Source organism: Clupea harengus, chromosome 16 (genome assembly GCF_900700415.2).
Source record: "Clupea harengus chromosome 16, Ch_v2.0.2, whole genome shotgun sequence".
Classification (NCBI taxonomy): Eukaryota; Metazoa; Chordata; class Actinopteri; order Clupeiformes; family Clupeidae; genus Clupea; species Clupea harengus.
The window spans coordinates 4,364,905-4,378,427 of record NC_045167.1 but is presented as its reverse complement, the minus strand read 5'-3'; the positions used below and the strand labels follow the sequence as shown (position 1 = coordinate 4,378,427).

The following is a 13,523-nucleotide window of genomic DNA, read 5'->3' as shown; positions in this document are numbered from 1 at the left end:
TAACACCAGATCTGATTCAGCATCATATTTGCAGTGTTGAGCATGACTTTAGCCAATGGTGTACCTGCTGTGTGTTGTCAGAGCCCACGCGTATTCTGATGCAGCCGGAGTACAAGGTGGTCCAGCGGAACAGGAAGGCTGTGTTTGATTGTAAGGTGAAGCACGACCCGAGCCTCGTCCCCACCATGATCTGGCTCAAGGACGACGAAGACTTGCCTGATGATGACAGGTGTGTGTGTGTGTGTGTGTGTGTGTGGGTGGGTGTCCATATGTGTTTTTGTACGAGTTTGTATGTGTGTGTGTGCGAGGGTGTGTGTGTGTGTGCGAGGGTGTGTGTGTGTGTGTGTGTGTGTGTGTGTGTGTGTGTGTGTGTGTGTGTGTGTGTGTGTGTGTGTGTGTGTGTGTGTGTGTGTGTGTGTGCGTGTGTGTGTTTATGTGTGTGTGTGTGTGTGTGTGTGTGTGCGTGTGATTCTGTGTGTGGAGTATCAGCCATATGATTCACCTTTCTATAAATTGCTGACTCAGCCACCCACAACTTGTCAATGTCAAAGAGCAATGAGAGTGAAGGACATGGAGTGCAGTGCCAACCGTGATCACTGCTGATCTTGCAGTCCATCCGTCTGTGCGTGATCGCTGTGTCCTTCACATCTTAAGGGAACCATAGCAATGCAATGTGGTCTCGAGTATCTTTGGAACCTCCGGCCTCACATATACACACACCACAGACTACGTGTGATGTTAAACATGCACTGTCAATCAGTCACTTCTCTCCATACTGAGTCAATAATCGCAATACATTGCAATGTTTTTAAGAGAGAGGCCCCACCTTATGTGTTGTGATTCTGCTCAAGGTTTCTTCCTGATTAACAGGGAGTTTTTCCTTGCCCCTGTTGCCAGTGTGCTTGCTCTAAGGGGGTTCAGGCCCTCGGCTCTGTAAAGCGCCTTGAGATAATTTGATTGTTCTTTTGCGCTATATAAATAAAATTGAATTGAATCGAATTGAAATGGCAATTGTAAATACATGTCCTGTCATTGGAAACACACACACTGTAGGTTTTAAAAATTACGATACGCAGGTTAGTCCCGTCCCAGTCCATACTTACAGTCTTCTGCCGGTGTTTCCTGTTTCCTGTGTAGGTTTGTGATTGGTGCAGACAGCCTGTCCATCAGTGACGTGACGGTCGCAGACGAGGGCAGGTACACCTGCATCATGAACACCACCCTGGACCAGGACTCTGCCAGTGCTACGCTCACTGTAGTCGGTAAGTGGAAGAGAAAGATAGAAATAGAAATACATATAGAAGTTATATAAGAGAAATGCTTTCAACAAGTCTGTTTGTTACTTTGCAACCTGACATTTCTAGCAGCTGGTCTTGCGGTCAATCTTTCTAAGGATCTGGTTTAGTCACATTATGTGTAATTTTGCAAGATGTAAATATAATTTGTGGATTTGAACACCTTCCTTTCAACAAGAATCATTAGACACAAGATAAATGCTTTCAGGGTGATGTGACCAGGATCAAATATTGGTTTATTACTTCATGACCTTGCATTTATGCCTACCGGTCTCCTGGTCTTGTTATCATTCTACCTGTTGATCTGGCTATTTGTCAGCTGAGATGTCATTTTGCTAAATGTTCTGGTGGAAAACATTTTCAACGAGATACATAATAAACACTTTCAAGTTCAATTATCTTTTAATTATGTTACAGCATTACATTTCTCCTGACGTTGCTGTCACTTTATCTGTACAGATATAATTCACTTTAATTCACTATAATTCAGATCTGGTTAAAATCTCATCTTGCTTATGATGTTTTAGTGTGCTTGGAACATCCCCTTTCAACAGTTAATCCTCACAGTTCACCAAAGGCCTGTTTGTATTTTGAATTTATAGATAGATATTATTTAGATAGATAGATATAGATATTTAAAAATAAGTGATTATTAGGAATTCCAGATGCAAATGAAGTGTTGTCTACTACTGTAGAGCATGTAGCTCTGTCTACGAATCTGTTTCTTTTGGAAATTGAATGTCCTCACTCTAACTGAGCTTCAGATATTCACTGAAGTTGAACATCCTACCTTATCTCTCTGTAAGTGGTCAACTGCACTGTAGTGATTCCCAGACTAGACAGTGTGTTTGTAGTGCACGTCTTAATACATTCAAAGTTTATGCTGAATGAAATAATGAAAGGCTTCAACTGCAAGAGTCCAAATACCAAAAACAGTACTTGTAAAATGTAATACTTTCTAATAATGGTGGCTTCTCTTGGAATGATTCTTGTGGCTAATAACTCCTCCTACCTTACTGCTGCCCCGCCCACCAGAGGCCGCGCCCATCGTTGACGGTAAAGCCTGTGTGAAGTCCCTCAGAGTTGTGTTACCATCAGCCATCACCCCTCCTTCCACAGAGTTTATTTTGGGGGTGTTTCCTACTCCCTCTTTGGAACTTTTTGTTTGCTATTTTTTGTACCCATGGTGTTTGTGTATTGTGATTTGTGATAAACATTTCAATGGCTTATTTACACTTTATTTACATTACACTGCTGACTCAACATTTGTTTTCATTTTCTTTTTGGTTGTCCTGTGACTAATATCCATCCAGCATGGTTTGGTGGTTGCTTATGAGGCTCCCAGTTCACTGGCTGCCATGGCTACGGCAGGCTATACATCCCCATACTGTTGCATGCCTGTGCCTGTTATATAAACTGCATACCGTATAAGCAGCTGTGGTACCGTGCTGTGATGTGTTGAGGTACTGAGGCTCTCTCGTTCCACAGAGCAACCTGATCCTCCTGCGGACCTGGAGCTCACTGACCAGCTGGCGAGGAGCGTTCAGCTCACCTGGATCCCCGGAGATGAACACAACAGCCAAACCCAGAGTATGCCCACTGTTCTAGCATTCATCCATCCATTCATTCATTCATTCATTCATTCATTCATTCTTTCATTCATTAATTCATTCATTCATTAATTCATCCATTCATCCATTCATCCATTAATTCATTCATTCATTAATTCACACACATACATGTATTTATTACTGTAAGCAAGCTAGGCCTACCCAGCTAGTCCCAAGGCCCTAGTTGGGTAGCATACATTTCCTATTCCGCCCAGTTTTAAACTCTGATGATAAATTAAAAACGGCGTGGATTTTGGATATAGGTGTGGCGACATATTCTTCGCTAACAGGGAACATTTGCATGTTCCAATCACAAACCATTCATGGCCAAGTCTGATTTATCTCTCCGGCAAAAAATATGCCGTTGCCTTTATCGGAGGAGTGGCACATTATGCCTACATATTTCTGCATTAGTGAAGAAGCAGGAGCAATGTATGTATGTAGGCTACCGGTCACTGCTGCTCTCCGATTAACCCTGAGGAACAATATAACAGTCAGTTCAAAGAGATGTGGCGAAGGGCATTTTAAAACAGGTCTGACAAGCTACAATTATGTGTCAATGAATGGGATTGTTTTGAACAACAGAAGAACCACTACGGGTTATGCCTAAAAGTAAAAGCACTCATCATCGCGCTACATTGCAATCTCGTCTGACGCATTCAGTAGAAAGGGATTTCTTAACAAATGCTATTGGTCGGCTTTAACCAAACCTTTCACTACTTCATTTCAGCCTGGTCTGTCCACTTAGTGTCTTGGACCACGCCATTACTAGCTCTTTCTGTTCCCTGTTTGTGCAACAGTGCATTCGCTGCCCCTTTTCCAGGCGTTTTTGTCCTCAAACTAGGGCCCTCGGTGTGTTAGCTATAACGGCTGAGCACATTTTCACACTCAATAGAGAGTCAAATTCATTGAGCTGACTCATAAAACTGTTTACTAATGAATCCGTTAGCAAGCAGTTTTCACTTAATGTTTGTCATGCATTTAAACTCTTCTCCACACATCATACAGCACAGAAGGGTCCCTCAATCTCATCCTTAATCTGTGAGCTTTTCAAACCTCTGCTGCCTTCTCTCTGTGTCCATCCCAGAGTTCCTCATTCAGTATGAAGACTCCCGTCACGACAAAGGCGTCTGGGTCAACATGACAGAGGTCCCCGGCACCAAGACCACAGCCCGACTGGACCTGTCCCCGTACGTGTGGTACTCTTTTAGGGTTCTGGCCCTGAATGGTGTGGGCTTCAGTGAGCCCAGCGCACCATCCGAGCAGTACAGGACCAGCCCATCCAGTAAGCACCTTACGATTTCAATTCAATTGATGCTAATTAACTACTTCATCTTTTTATTCAGTGTTTTCAATGAATGCTTCCATATATTCTGGAAGACCTGTTTCGGTCGCACAGTTTAGCATTGTTTCTGATTGTCTGTGTCGTTAGAAGAGAAGTACTGTTTAACAACCCTAAGGGAGTAACTCAAATATTGTATAACTTTGACAGAGCCAGATGACAACCCCTCAGATGTCCAAGGCTTTGGAACAGAACCGAATAATCTAGTTATATCATGGAAGGTACAGTATTCTCTGTTGTGTATGATATATAAAGCCTCTCATGATATATTTTGTGACTGTGTCCCAGCATGGTTGAACAAAAACAAAAACAGAAATGTCTGTGTCAGGCCAGTTATCGTTCTCTTTTTTTTCCAGCAAATTTTGTCATTCATAAAACAAAATAATTGTAACAAAATGTAAATAGAAAAAAATGATAATTTTAACAAAAAATGTAGCACTCATATTTTATTGTGGAAGTGTCTGCATTTGAGGGACCCAGTCTAGCATAGCACTCATATTTTATTGTCATATTTTATTATGGAAGTATCTGCGTTACTGTGAAATGATCATCTTCTTCATCATTCTTCCTCGGATGTCAGAAACTAACCGAGCTTCAGGCCAATGGTCCGGCCCTGACGATTCTGGTGAGCTGGAAACAGAAGGACGTGGAACAGGAGTGGAACAACGACGCGGTGGACAACAACATCACGGAGTACGTGGTGTCGGACACGCCCACCTTCGTGCCCTATGACATCAAGGTCCAGGCCACGAACCTCTTCGGAAACGCCCCTGAGCCCGAGCCAGTGGTGGGATACTCCGGCGAAGACTGTGAGTCTTGGCCTATGGACTATGCCCCATTTACATTTTTGTAAATGTTATCATTCAACAGACATTCATGCAAAGCTACTTACAGTCCAGAAAGGATATAGACAAATAAAATGTAGTAATTTAGAACAATCGCACATGGTTCTGTAAATTCCGTGTGACACACTATGTAACTTCTGATAGACAACAGTTATAGCAGGTTGTTGAAAACCACTACCTTTTTGCTCTGTAATTCTCTAAAATTCTGTAATTTTTATCGCCAGTGAAAGAGTAAAACCATTGGATGTGTAAAGAAGTTGGATGTTTGGATGTCAGTCTGAGCGTCTCTGTGCTTTCTTCTTTCCTCAGTCCCCTCGGGAGCTCCAGCCAGTGTGAAGGTGGAGGCAGGAAATGACACCATCGCAGAGATCAGCTGGGAGCCTGTTCCCATGGCAACTGTCAATGGAAGACTAAAAGGCTATAAGGTATCTGACTCGGAAGGAGTTCGATAAAAAAACATGGCTGTTTGAAGGAGAACTTTATTGATGGTTTAGGACTGGATGTTTTGGATGAAAAGGCAGCAAAAGAAAGTTTAGGCAACACTTTGTTTATAACGTTCACACAAGAAACACACTCCCCTACCCACCTAACCTCCACTCCACTATCTATTTAGTTTGAATAATTTAGGCAACATAGTTATCCAAAGGGATTAATAGAGTATTACAGGTATAGACTTACAGTATATCTGAGCAGGATGTGATCCTGGGTATCCAATAAAGAGTACAACTCCTACACACTGTGTCTAATACAGTTTCAAATAATGACTTTATTGCTACAATATTTCTGTCTGTCTGACCTTAATCAGAGCTCCAGAGCTCCTTGTGCTGTGTGCTGTGAACACACTACTGGTTGAGCCACAGGAACTTTGAACTATATTTTATATACTTTCAATTTTGTGTTAACAATGTTCTGCTTGTCTAACCCTGTCCTGTATCAGGTGTACTACTGGAGGGAGAAGAGCCTGCTGAAGGAGGAGTCCCAGCCAGAGGAGGTCAAGGTGATGATCTTCAGCGGGAACAAGACGGAGGGCAAACTTCCTGGCCTGCACCCCTTCAGCCTCTACAACCTCCAGATCAAGGTGTTCAACGGCAAGGGGGAAGGGCCACAAAGTGCCACCCAGACGTTTGAGACGCCCGAAGGAGGTAGGGGGGGGGGCAGGGGACAGGGGGACAAACGAACACGAAACGCTCTTGTCCCGTAAGCAACACCTTCTAGCGGGTTCACCTGAAACATGTCGGCATTCAGCCGATGCGTTAATCCAAAGCCACTTAGCATACAAGCGAGGTACAGCAAGGTAGCTTCTAGCAGAGTGGGCTGAAGCTCACAGACACTCAGGTGAATCCGCTAGAGAGACTTGCTGAAGGGAAAGGAAATCTCTTTCATTCTCTCTCTCTCTCTCATGCTCCCTCTCTCTCACTCTCTCTCTTTCTCTCTCTCTCCCTCTTTCTCTCTCTCGCTCTCTCTCCCTCAAAAGGAGTCTTCTGGTTGGGTGAATGTTTTGTTTGGTGTATTTGTTTGCTTGTTTTGTCTGTTTGTGTACCACTCAGTGACACCAGGGGGAACAGAAACACTCACCTTAATTCATGATACATCATTCAAAATATATGTCCAAGAGGCTGATTGTTTATTTTGGAAGTTTTCTAGTGATGACTAATTGCACAAATGACTTATTGTATGACATTACATTTATTTTGGAGTGGTATGTCTGTCATCAATGTCATCATGATCTTTGTTGACTCTCTGTTCTCGTCTCTTTCCCACATGAAGTTCCTGGACGTCCGGCCTTCCTGACGATCACCCCCAGTCTGGACTCTCTGATTCTGGAGTGGGGTCCTCCAGAGGAGGATAATGGCCGCCTGACGGGCTACACGCTCCAGTACCAGCCTGGTGAGATACTGATACTGTTCAGGGCCAGAGTCAGCTTAGAGTGAACTTGCTCGATTATTGGAGACATGTTGTCCAAGTCATGTTGGATAGTAATCTTCTAAATATTTGTGTATTACAACAGAAATAAAAAAAAGTCACAAGCCAAGACTACAATAGCAATGTGTCTCTCTCTCAACACTATCATCATCATCATCATCATCATCATGTCTCTCTCGCTCTTTATCTCTCCTCTTCCTTTCCATCTGTCTCACTCTCTCTGTCTCACTCTCTCTGTCTCACTCTGTCCGTTCTCACTCTGTCTGCCTCACTCTCTCTGTCTCACTCTCTCTGTCTCACTGTCTCTGTCTCACTCTTTCTGTCTCACTCTCTCTGTCTCATTGTCTCTGTTTTTTAGTGAACAACACTAGCGAGCTTGGCCCGATGGAGGAAATGAACCTGGCCGCCAATGAGACGATGGTGACCCTGGCCAAGCTGAAATACAGCACCCGGTACAAGGTCTACATCAGCGCCAACACCATCAAGGGCTCTGGCCCCACAAGGACAGAGGAGGCTGCCACCATCATAGATGAAGGTGAGGGTCCCAATCTAGCACATAACAACTGGCTCCTCAACACAACCATCTGCAACTCTTCTGGGCGAGATCTGTCGCGCTCTAAATAGCCTTCAGTCGTCGGTTTCCGTGTTTCTCTGCGTGGATTATGAACATAAACGGTGTAAGGACCTACGTTCCCAAACCAGTGGCGGAACTGGTAGTGGCCGAAGGTTTCTGCGTGTTCGTCTCTCTGGGCTTTGCCTGAAATATACTATTAATTAAAGGACGCTGTCTCCACTCAATTAGGAACTCAGCCTTAGTTCCTGGTTTTTAATGTATATTACTACCAGTTAGGTAGGCTGACCTAAGGAAATTCATTTGGATGCCTACAATCTGTTTTGACGAATACCCCTCTTACTTTTAAAACCAGTGTCCCCATCCTTTGAGGACTAAACTAGATAGCCGTGGATTGTGGTAGGTGCTTTCCCTGTACTGTAGTAACACATGTCCTCAATATGGTGCTTTTGATTCTTATTTCCAAATGGACATGTGAATCACAATGGTAATGGACTCTTTTGGTGAATGTATTTGAGAAGAGAGTTGGACCAAAAGCTGGTTCATTTTGGTCATAGTTTACATAACTGCTACATAATTGCCAATTTACCCGTCTTGTCTGCCGACTTGTGAACTGAGACTCACTCTGCCTCTGTGTGTGTATGTGTGTGTGTGTGTGTGTGTGTGTGTGTGTGTTTGTTCTGTTTTCCTCTCTTCTCTCTGCTCCTCTGAAGTGTTAATGCGTCCGCCCACAGTAGCAGTGGGTACAGGTAACGCCCCGAGCTTCGGCTGGCCTGATGGACCTGCATGCCTTAGAGGCATCAGTGCTCAGTGCAGCTCTCAGTCTTAACGCACAAGAAAAATGTTCCTCAGATGATCTCCATAGAGGAACCCTAAAAGGTTCTGCTTAGAACTACGTCATATACTTCATCTATACAGTATGTGAAAGGTTCCATTCAGGATCCTCATTTATTTTTTCTTGGGGCTTCCAAAGATTGAAAGCAGAAAACCTTTCCTTGCAAAAATGGGTTCTCAAAGGTTTTTGCTTTTAGCTATAAAGCTATTAGCCCAACATGATTCCAAAAAGGAGTTTAACAGAGAGTTCTAAGTAGAATGTTTAATAGTTCCTGTATGGAGATGCAGAACCCTTTTTCTAAGAGTGCCCTGTAGGCCAGCAGACCCCTATAGCATCTGCATGCGTCTTCCCTCAGAGTAGACAAGACAATCCCACCTTCTGTAGATCTGCTCGATGTTTCAATAGTTTCCATAGAAATACAATAGAGCTATGGATTGGTTAGAACAACAGTGTCAGTAAAGTAGAATGAAAAGGAATTTTCCCATTATCCTATCCCTTACACCAGGTCTCAGATACTCAACCTGCCCTTTCAATTTTTAACAAAGGCTGACTGGTCGTAGCAGGTATCATAGAGTTTGTGTGCTCCTCCTCCACTCCATCCCATAATAAGTGACTAGTCAGGTTGCTCTGCATGATGCTGCATGACGATAACGACACTGAACACTAATCGCTCTTGTCTTTCTCTTATTCTCGCTTTCACATGTCTTTTTTCTCACACTTCCTGTGTCCTCATGTCTTTGCTCTTATCTTGTTATTCTTTTTACTTCTCTGTCTCTTCTCGCTGTTCACAATTCTCCTTTCTTTCACGCTTTCTCGATATATAGTCATTTCAACACTTTCTCTTGTTTTCTGCTGTCTTTCTCTCTCTCTTTCTCTCTCTCTCTCTCTCTCTCTCTCTCTCTCTCTCCTCAGATGCTGTTGTTCATTTCTGATTGTTCTCTCCCTGTGTGTTGTCCCTGACCCTCTTCCGTGTGAACTCTTTTCAGGCCCCACTGAACCCCCCCACCCAACTTCTCCCCCCACCCAGTCTCCACCCCTTTCTCCGGTTTTCAAGGGTACTGACCTCACTCCCTTCCTCACTCTGCCCCCCCCCTCCCTCCCCCACACACATTGCAGAGTTCGTATATCACTCTGCATGTAAGCTGTTGGTTATGCTGTATAACGGCACTGACTCCCCTGTAGTTTATATGTTATATTGTGTATAACTACTAGTACACTGCACCATGCATATATTAGCTGTCATGCATCCCTACACAATCGGTCCTGTACACATTTGTGCAAAATTAGCTCACTAGGGTTAAACCACATACATTAGCCTAGTTTTATCATCAGAATGTTTATAAGTATCTTTATCCTAACCAAAGATGGAAAATGACCTCTACTGTACCGTACTGTGCGCTATGCCGTTCAGTGTAGTTTTTGAAGCTATATGTTAACTATGTGAACGACTAAAGCCTATGTAACTTGACCTTTGAACTTTAGAGCTCCTGGGTTTCATGTGTGCTTGTTCTCTCCAGGCCTTCCCATTGGCCAGCCGTTCAGACGAGTAAACTCATCCGTGGAGGAAAACGGAGCGTTTATAACTTGGGAATACTCGGGTCCAGATAATGTTTACGTGGAATATAATGTCGAAAACAGTAAGACATGCCTCGGGACTCTGATGTACAGTACTCTAATGTTAAGCAGGTTTTTTAATCTGCCCACATAGTCCCACAGTAGATACATTATACTTTGATATCTTAGAGGTTTCTCTGAATCTTAAATACTTAGCATCGTAGACCGGTGTATTTGCACTTAATTGCAGTGCATCGTAGTATGCCTGTGTCTAACTTTCGAGTTATTGTTTATATTCTAGAGACATATATTTAGATTTCCTAATATTTTCAATACGTAAATTTTGACTGTCAACATGTATCAATACGTAAAATATTGTTCACGTACATAATACTTATCTATATATAGATTACCGTTTCTGTAGATTGAGCCACGTAACAGAGCTAGACACTGACGATGGCTTCGCGTACTCTCCCTCTAGGCAAGGACGCGTGGACTAAAGAGCCTGTTAACGGCACTCAAACGCATCTGATTAAGGGTCTAAAGGCAGGCATGACATATAGGGTTCGCGTGGTGGCCAAAGACCACTCTGACCAAACGATGCACAGCACAGACGAGCTGGTGATTACAGTGCCAGGTGAGGCGGCATGCGCAGTCTTTCCTGAGGACCGTTTATGTCCGTCATCCCATTCCACAATATCCTGTCTGTGTTAAAGGGTTGCGTCGGGTGGAAATCACAGGGGGAGTTTTAGTATGAAAGCATGACCATGTCAATGATGGTGGACCATTGTGGATTCTGTTTACATTTTGCATGACGTGTGACACGTGTTATGTTATTTTGTTTGTTTGTCTTATTTACTTTAAATTTCCAGTTTTCTTCACCAAGTGAACATCATCATTTGTATCGCACATTGTTGTGCTCTTAAACGGTATTAGAGATCTAGCGTAAGGTGTCTTCGTCTGGGGAATTTGATTTGTGTGGTCATTTCAGAGAAGCGGAATCATCATAGATTGTGTCTCACACAGGTGTACAGTCACTCAGGTGTACTGTGTTTAATTTTTTCTTTATTTTGTATACTTTTTCCCATTTCCAGTGTTCACCCTGAAGGGATAGTTCATTGTTAAAGTTGATCTTTGTGTCAGTGTTAGTTAGTTAGTTAGTTAGTCAAGTTCATTTCATGATTATCCTTATTTTTCTAGTGTGTTTATCCTTTTCTATATTCTGTGTATTTTAATTTAAAACATTTCAAATTAGTCTATACTATAGGGCAAACGAATAATATGTGAAAGTAGGTTATTTAAAATGTTTGTCATTGAATTCAGTAGAAGCAATTATTTGTTTACACCTTTACGACTTTGTGTATGTTTGTGTGTATATGCATGTGTGTGTGTGTGTGCGTTTGTGCGTGTGTGTGCGGGCGCGTGTTTGTGTGTGTGTGTGTGTGTGTGTGTGTGTGTGCTTGTGTGTGTGTAGCGATGCCAAATACACAGGTTGACATCGCCACACAGGGCTGGTTCATCGGGCTCATGTGTGCCGTCGCCCTCCTCATCCTCATCCTCCTCATCGTCTGCTTCATCAAGAGAAATAAAGGAGGAAAATACCCTGGTTAGTTCATCTCTCTCTCTCTTTCTCTCTCTCTCTCTCACACACACAATAAAGAAAGAAAATACCCTGGTTAGTCACACACACACACACACACACACGCATGCACACACACACACACTCAAACACACACAGGCATGCACACACGCAGGCATGCACACACACACACATGCACACATGATTTCAGAAACTAGACATGCAGTGTGTGTCTATTCCTCATCCCACAGTGAAAGAAAAAGAGGACCAGCACCAGGACCCAGAGGTCCAGCCCATGAAGGAGGATGATGGCACCTTTGGAGAATACAGGTGAGCTTCACACAGGTCCAGACACAGGGGAGAGTCCTACAGGTGTAGACACATTGCAGATCCAGGTCTGCTGGTTACAGGTGGATGTTTAGGTGAGAGTCTTCTGGTTAGACAAGTGCTGGCAAAGTTTAAATGTTAAAAGTCTACAGGTGAGATGATTGGAGAGGGGTGTATAGAGTGGAATGGATTGAAACAGCACAGTGAGTATTAAGAGTGCAGTAACTACAGTGCGTAAAGTGAGTACTGAGAATGCAGGTGTACAGGAGTACAGGAGTGAGCTAATCGAATAGGTTCACAGTTTGAACCCTGTGCAGTACCCTTCAGTTCAGTGTATGGTTTATAGCTAATTACAAACAGGTGAAATGAATAATTAATTCTATATCAATAACTAAATATTGAAAAAACATGGCACAGAACAAATGGCAGAATGTTATCAAATTGTGTTCTATTCGAATGTCTTCAAGAGAAATAAACATACCTCCATAACACGAAGCATAACAACAGAACAATGACCACATCTAAATAAAAACATTGAGGACACCGAAATAATAATATAAAAATAAAGGAGAAAGAGAAGAAAAAAATTGTGTTCTGCATCTTCCCTGATACAGGAAAAGGACAGGAGACAATTCCATTTACAATTCCATTCCAGACGCAACAGGCAAGCGGGAATCATCATCATCTTCAAGCTGTATAATGAACTAAACAGCTACAGTAACTCCAACCCAACTATAGTAACTGACTGTGGGACTGAACCCGCCCTGATCTGGCCCTGATCCGGCCCGGTCTGGCTGAGATGAGGCTAGATCAGGGCCGATTGCAGGCCAGAGCCAGTGTCTGTCTTGTAATTGCCAGAAACGTCCATTAAAACTGCTTCAACTATTCTAAAACAGCTATTTTAAGAGCTTTCCAGCAAACGCATAATTACATTGGTAGAGATTGCAACATTTCTCTTATCAGCTTATGTCACTGCTCAACCAAATGAATATTCTCACCAGCTCTCATTAACTTGATACACTGCCTTTTTTTTATCAGAAGCAATCCAATTTCATGCGTTTTAGCCTGAGGCTTCTTCACGCTAATGGTGTTGAAAATGCTTAAAAGAAAAAAAGAAAACAATTTGGGAGACACCAGTGAAAGTTGTGATTTTTCAAAGTCATAATCCTATCATTAATAAAAAGAAAAGCTTTCATGCATAAAACAGAATGTAAGGCTTTTATAACACTGCAGAAATTGGTGTATTTCGTGTTGCCTTATTAGGGGTAACTCTAGAACCGTTCTCATCTGATCTGCATCATAATGAGTCCAGTTTGGTTACAGTCTCCAGCTGGGTGTATAAATTGCTCACTGACCTCAGAATATATTGATCATCCAGGGAATGATTGGGGACCAGAGTGGCTAGTCAATCATTTCTATCTCACGAGTAATGGAATGCTAGTGTAACTAAGCTAGTGCTAATGCTAGTGTAACTAAGCTAGTGCGAATGCTAATGCTATTTGCTAGTGTAACTAAGCTAGTGCGAATGCTAATGCTATTTGCTACAGCCGTGTTTTGCATAGCTGCATACAAAGTTAATTTCCTGGATGGAATTGACAGCTCTCCACAATGAATCCTACTCTCAAATTCAGCTTTGGTTCAC

At 42.8% G+C, this 13,523-nt stretch overlaps 1 protein-coding gene across 13 annotated transcripts in view; it reads left to right on the top strand.

Moving 5' to 3' along the window:
• The window catches only part of nrcama (neuronal cell adhesion molecule a), an 84,943-nt gene that overhangs the window by 68,880 nt on the left and 2,540 nt on the right, over positions 1-13,523 (top strand). For 5 of the 13 annotated variants that reach the window (XM_031582347.2, XM_031582348.2, XM_031582349.2 and 2 more), the window contains 17 exons: positions 82-229; positions 1,138-1,262; positions 2,331-2,351; positions 2,784-2,885; positions 3,993-4,190; positions 4,398-4,468; positions 4,828-5,056; positions 5,402-5,517; positions 6,030-6,234; positions 6,860-6,979; positions 7,374-7,550; positions 8,300-8,335; positions 9,408-9,476; positions 9,939-10,058; positions 10,457-10,612; positions 11,450-11,581; positions 11,806-11,884. In XM_031582347.2, the coding sequence (XP_031438207.1) occupies positions 82-229; positions 1,138-1,262; positions 2,331-2,351; positions 2,784-2,885; positions 3,993-4,190; positions 4,398-4,468; positions 4,828-5,056; positions 5,402-5,517; positions 6,030-6,234; positions 6,860-6,979; positions 7,374-7,550; positions 8,300-8,335; positions 9,408-9,476; positions 9,939-10,058; positions 10,457-10,612; positions 11,450-11,581; positions 11,806-11,884 (2,104 nt within the window). Of the gene's footprint in view, positions 1-81; positions 230-1,137; positions 1,263-2,330; positions 2,352-2,783; positions 2,886-3,992; positions 4,191-4,397; positions 4,469-4,827; positions 5,057-5,401; positions 5,518-6,029; positions 6,235-6,859; positions 6,980-7,373; positions 7,551-8,299; positions 8,336-9,407; positions 9,477-9,938; positions 10,059-10,456; positions 10,613-11,449; positions 11,582-11,805; positions 11,885-12,495; positions 13,135-13,523 lie in introns of those variants that run through there. The other 8 variants (XM_031582354.2, XM_031582351.2, XM_031582350.2 and 5 more) reach the window with 5 other exon arrangements.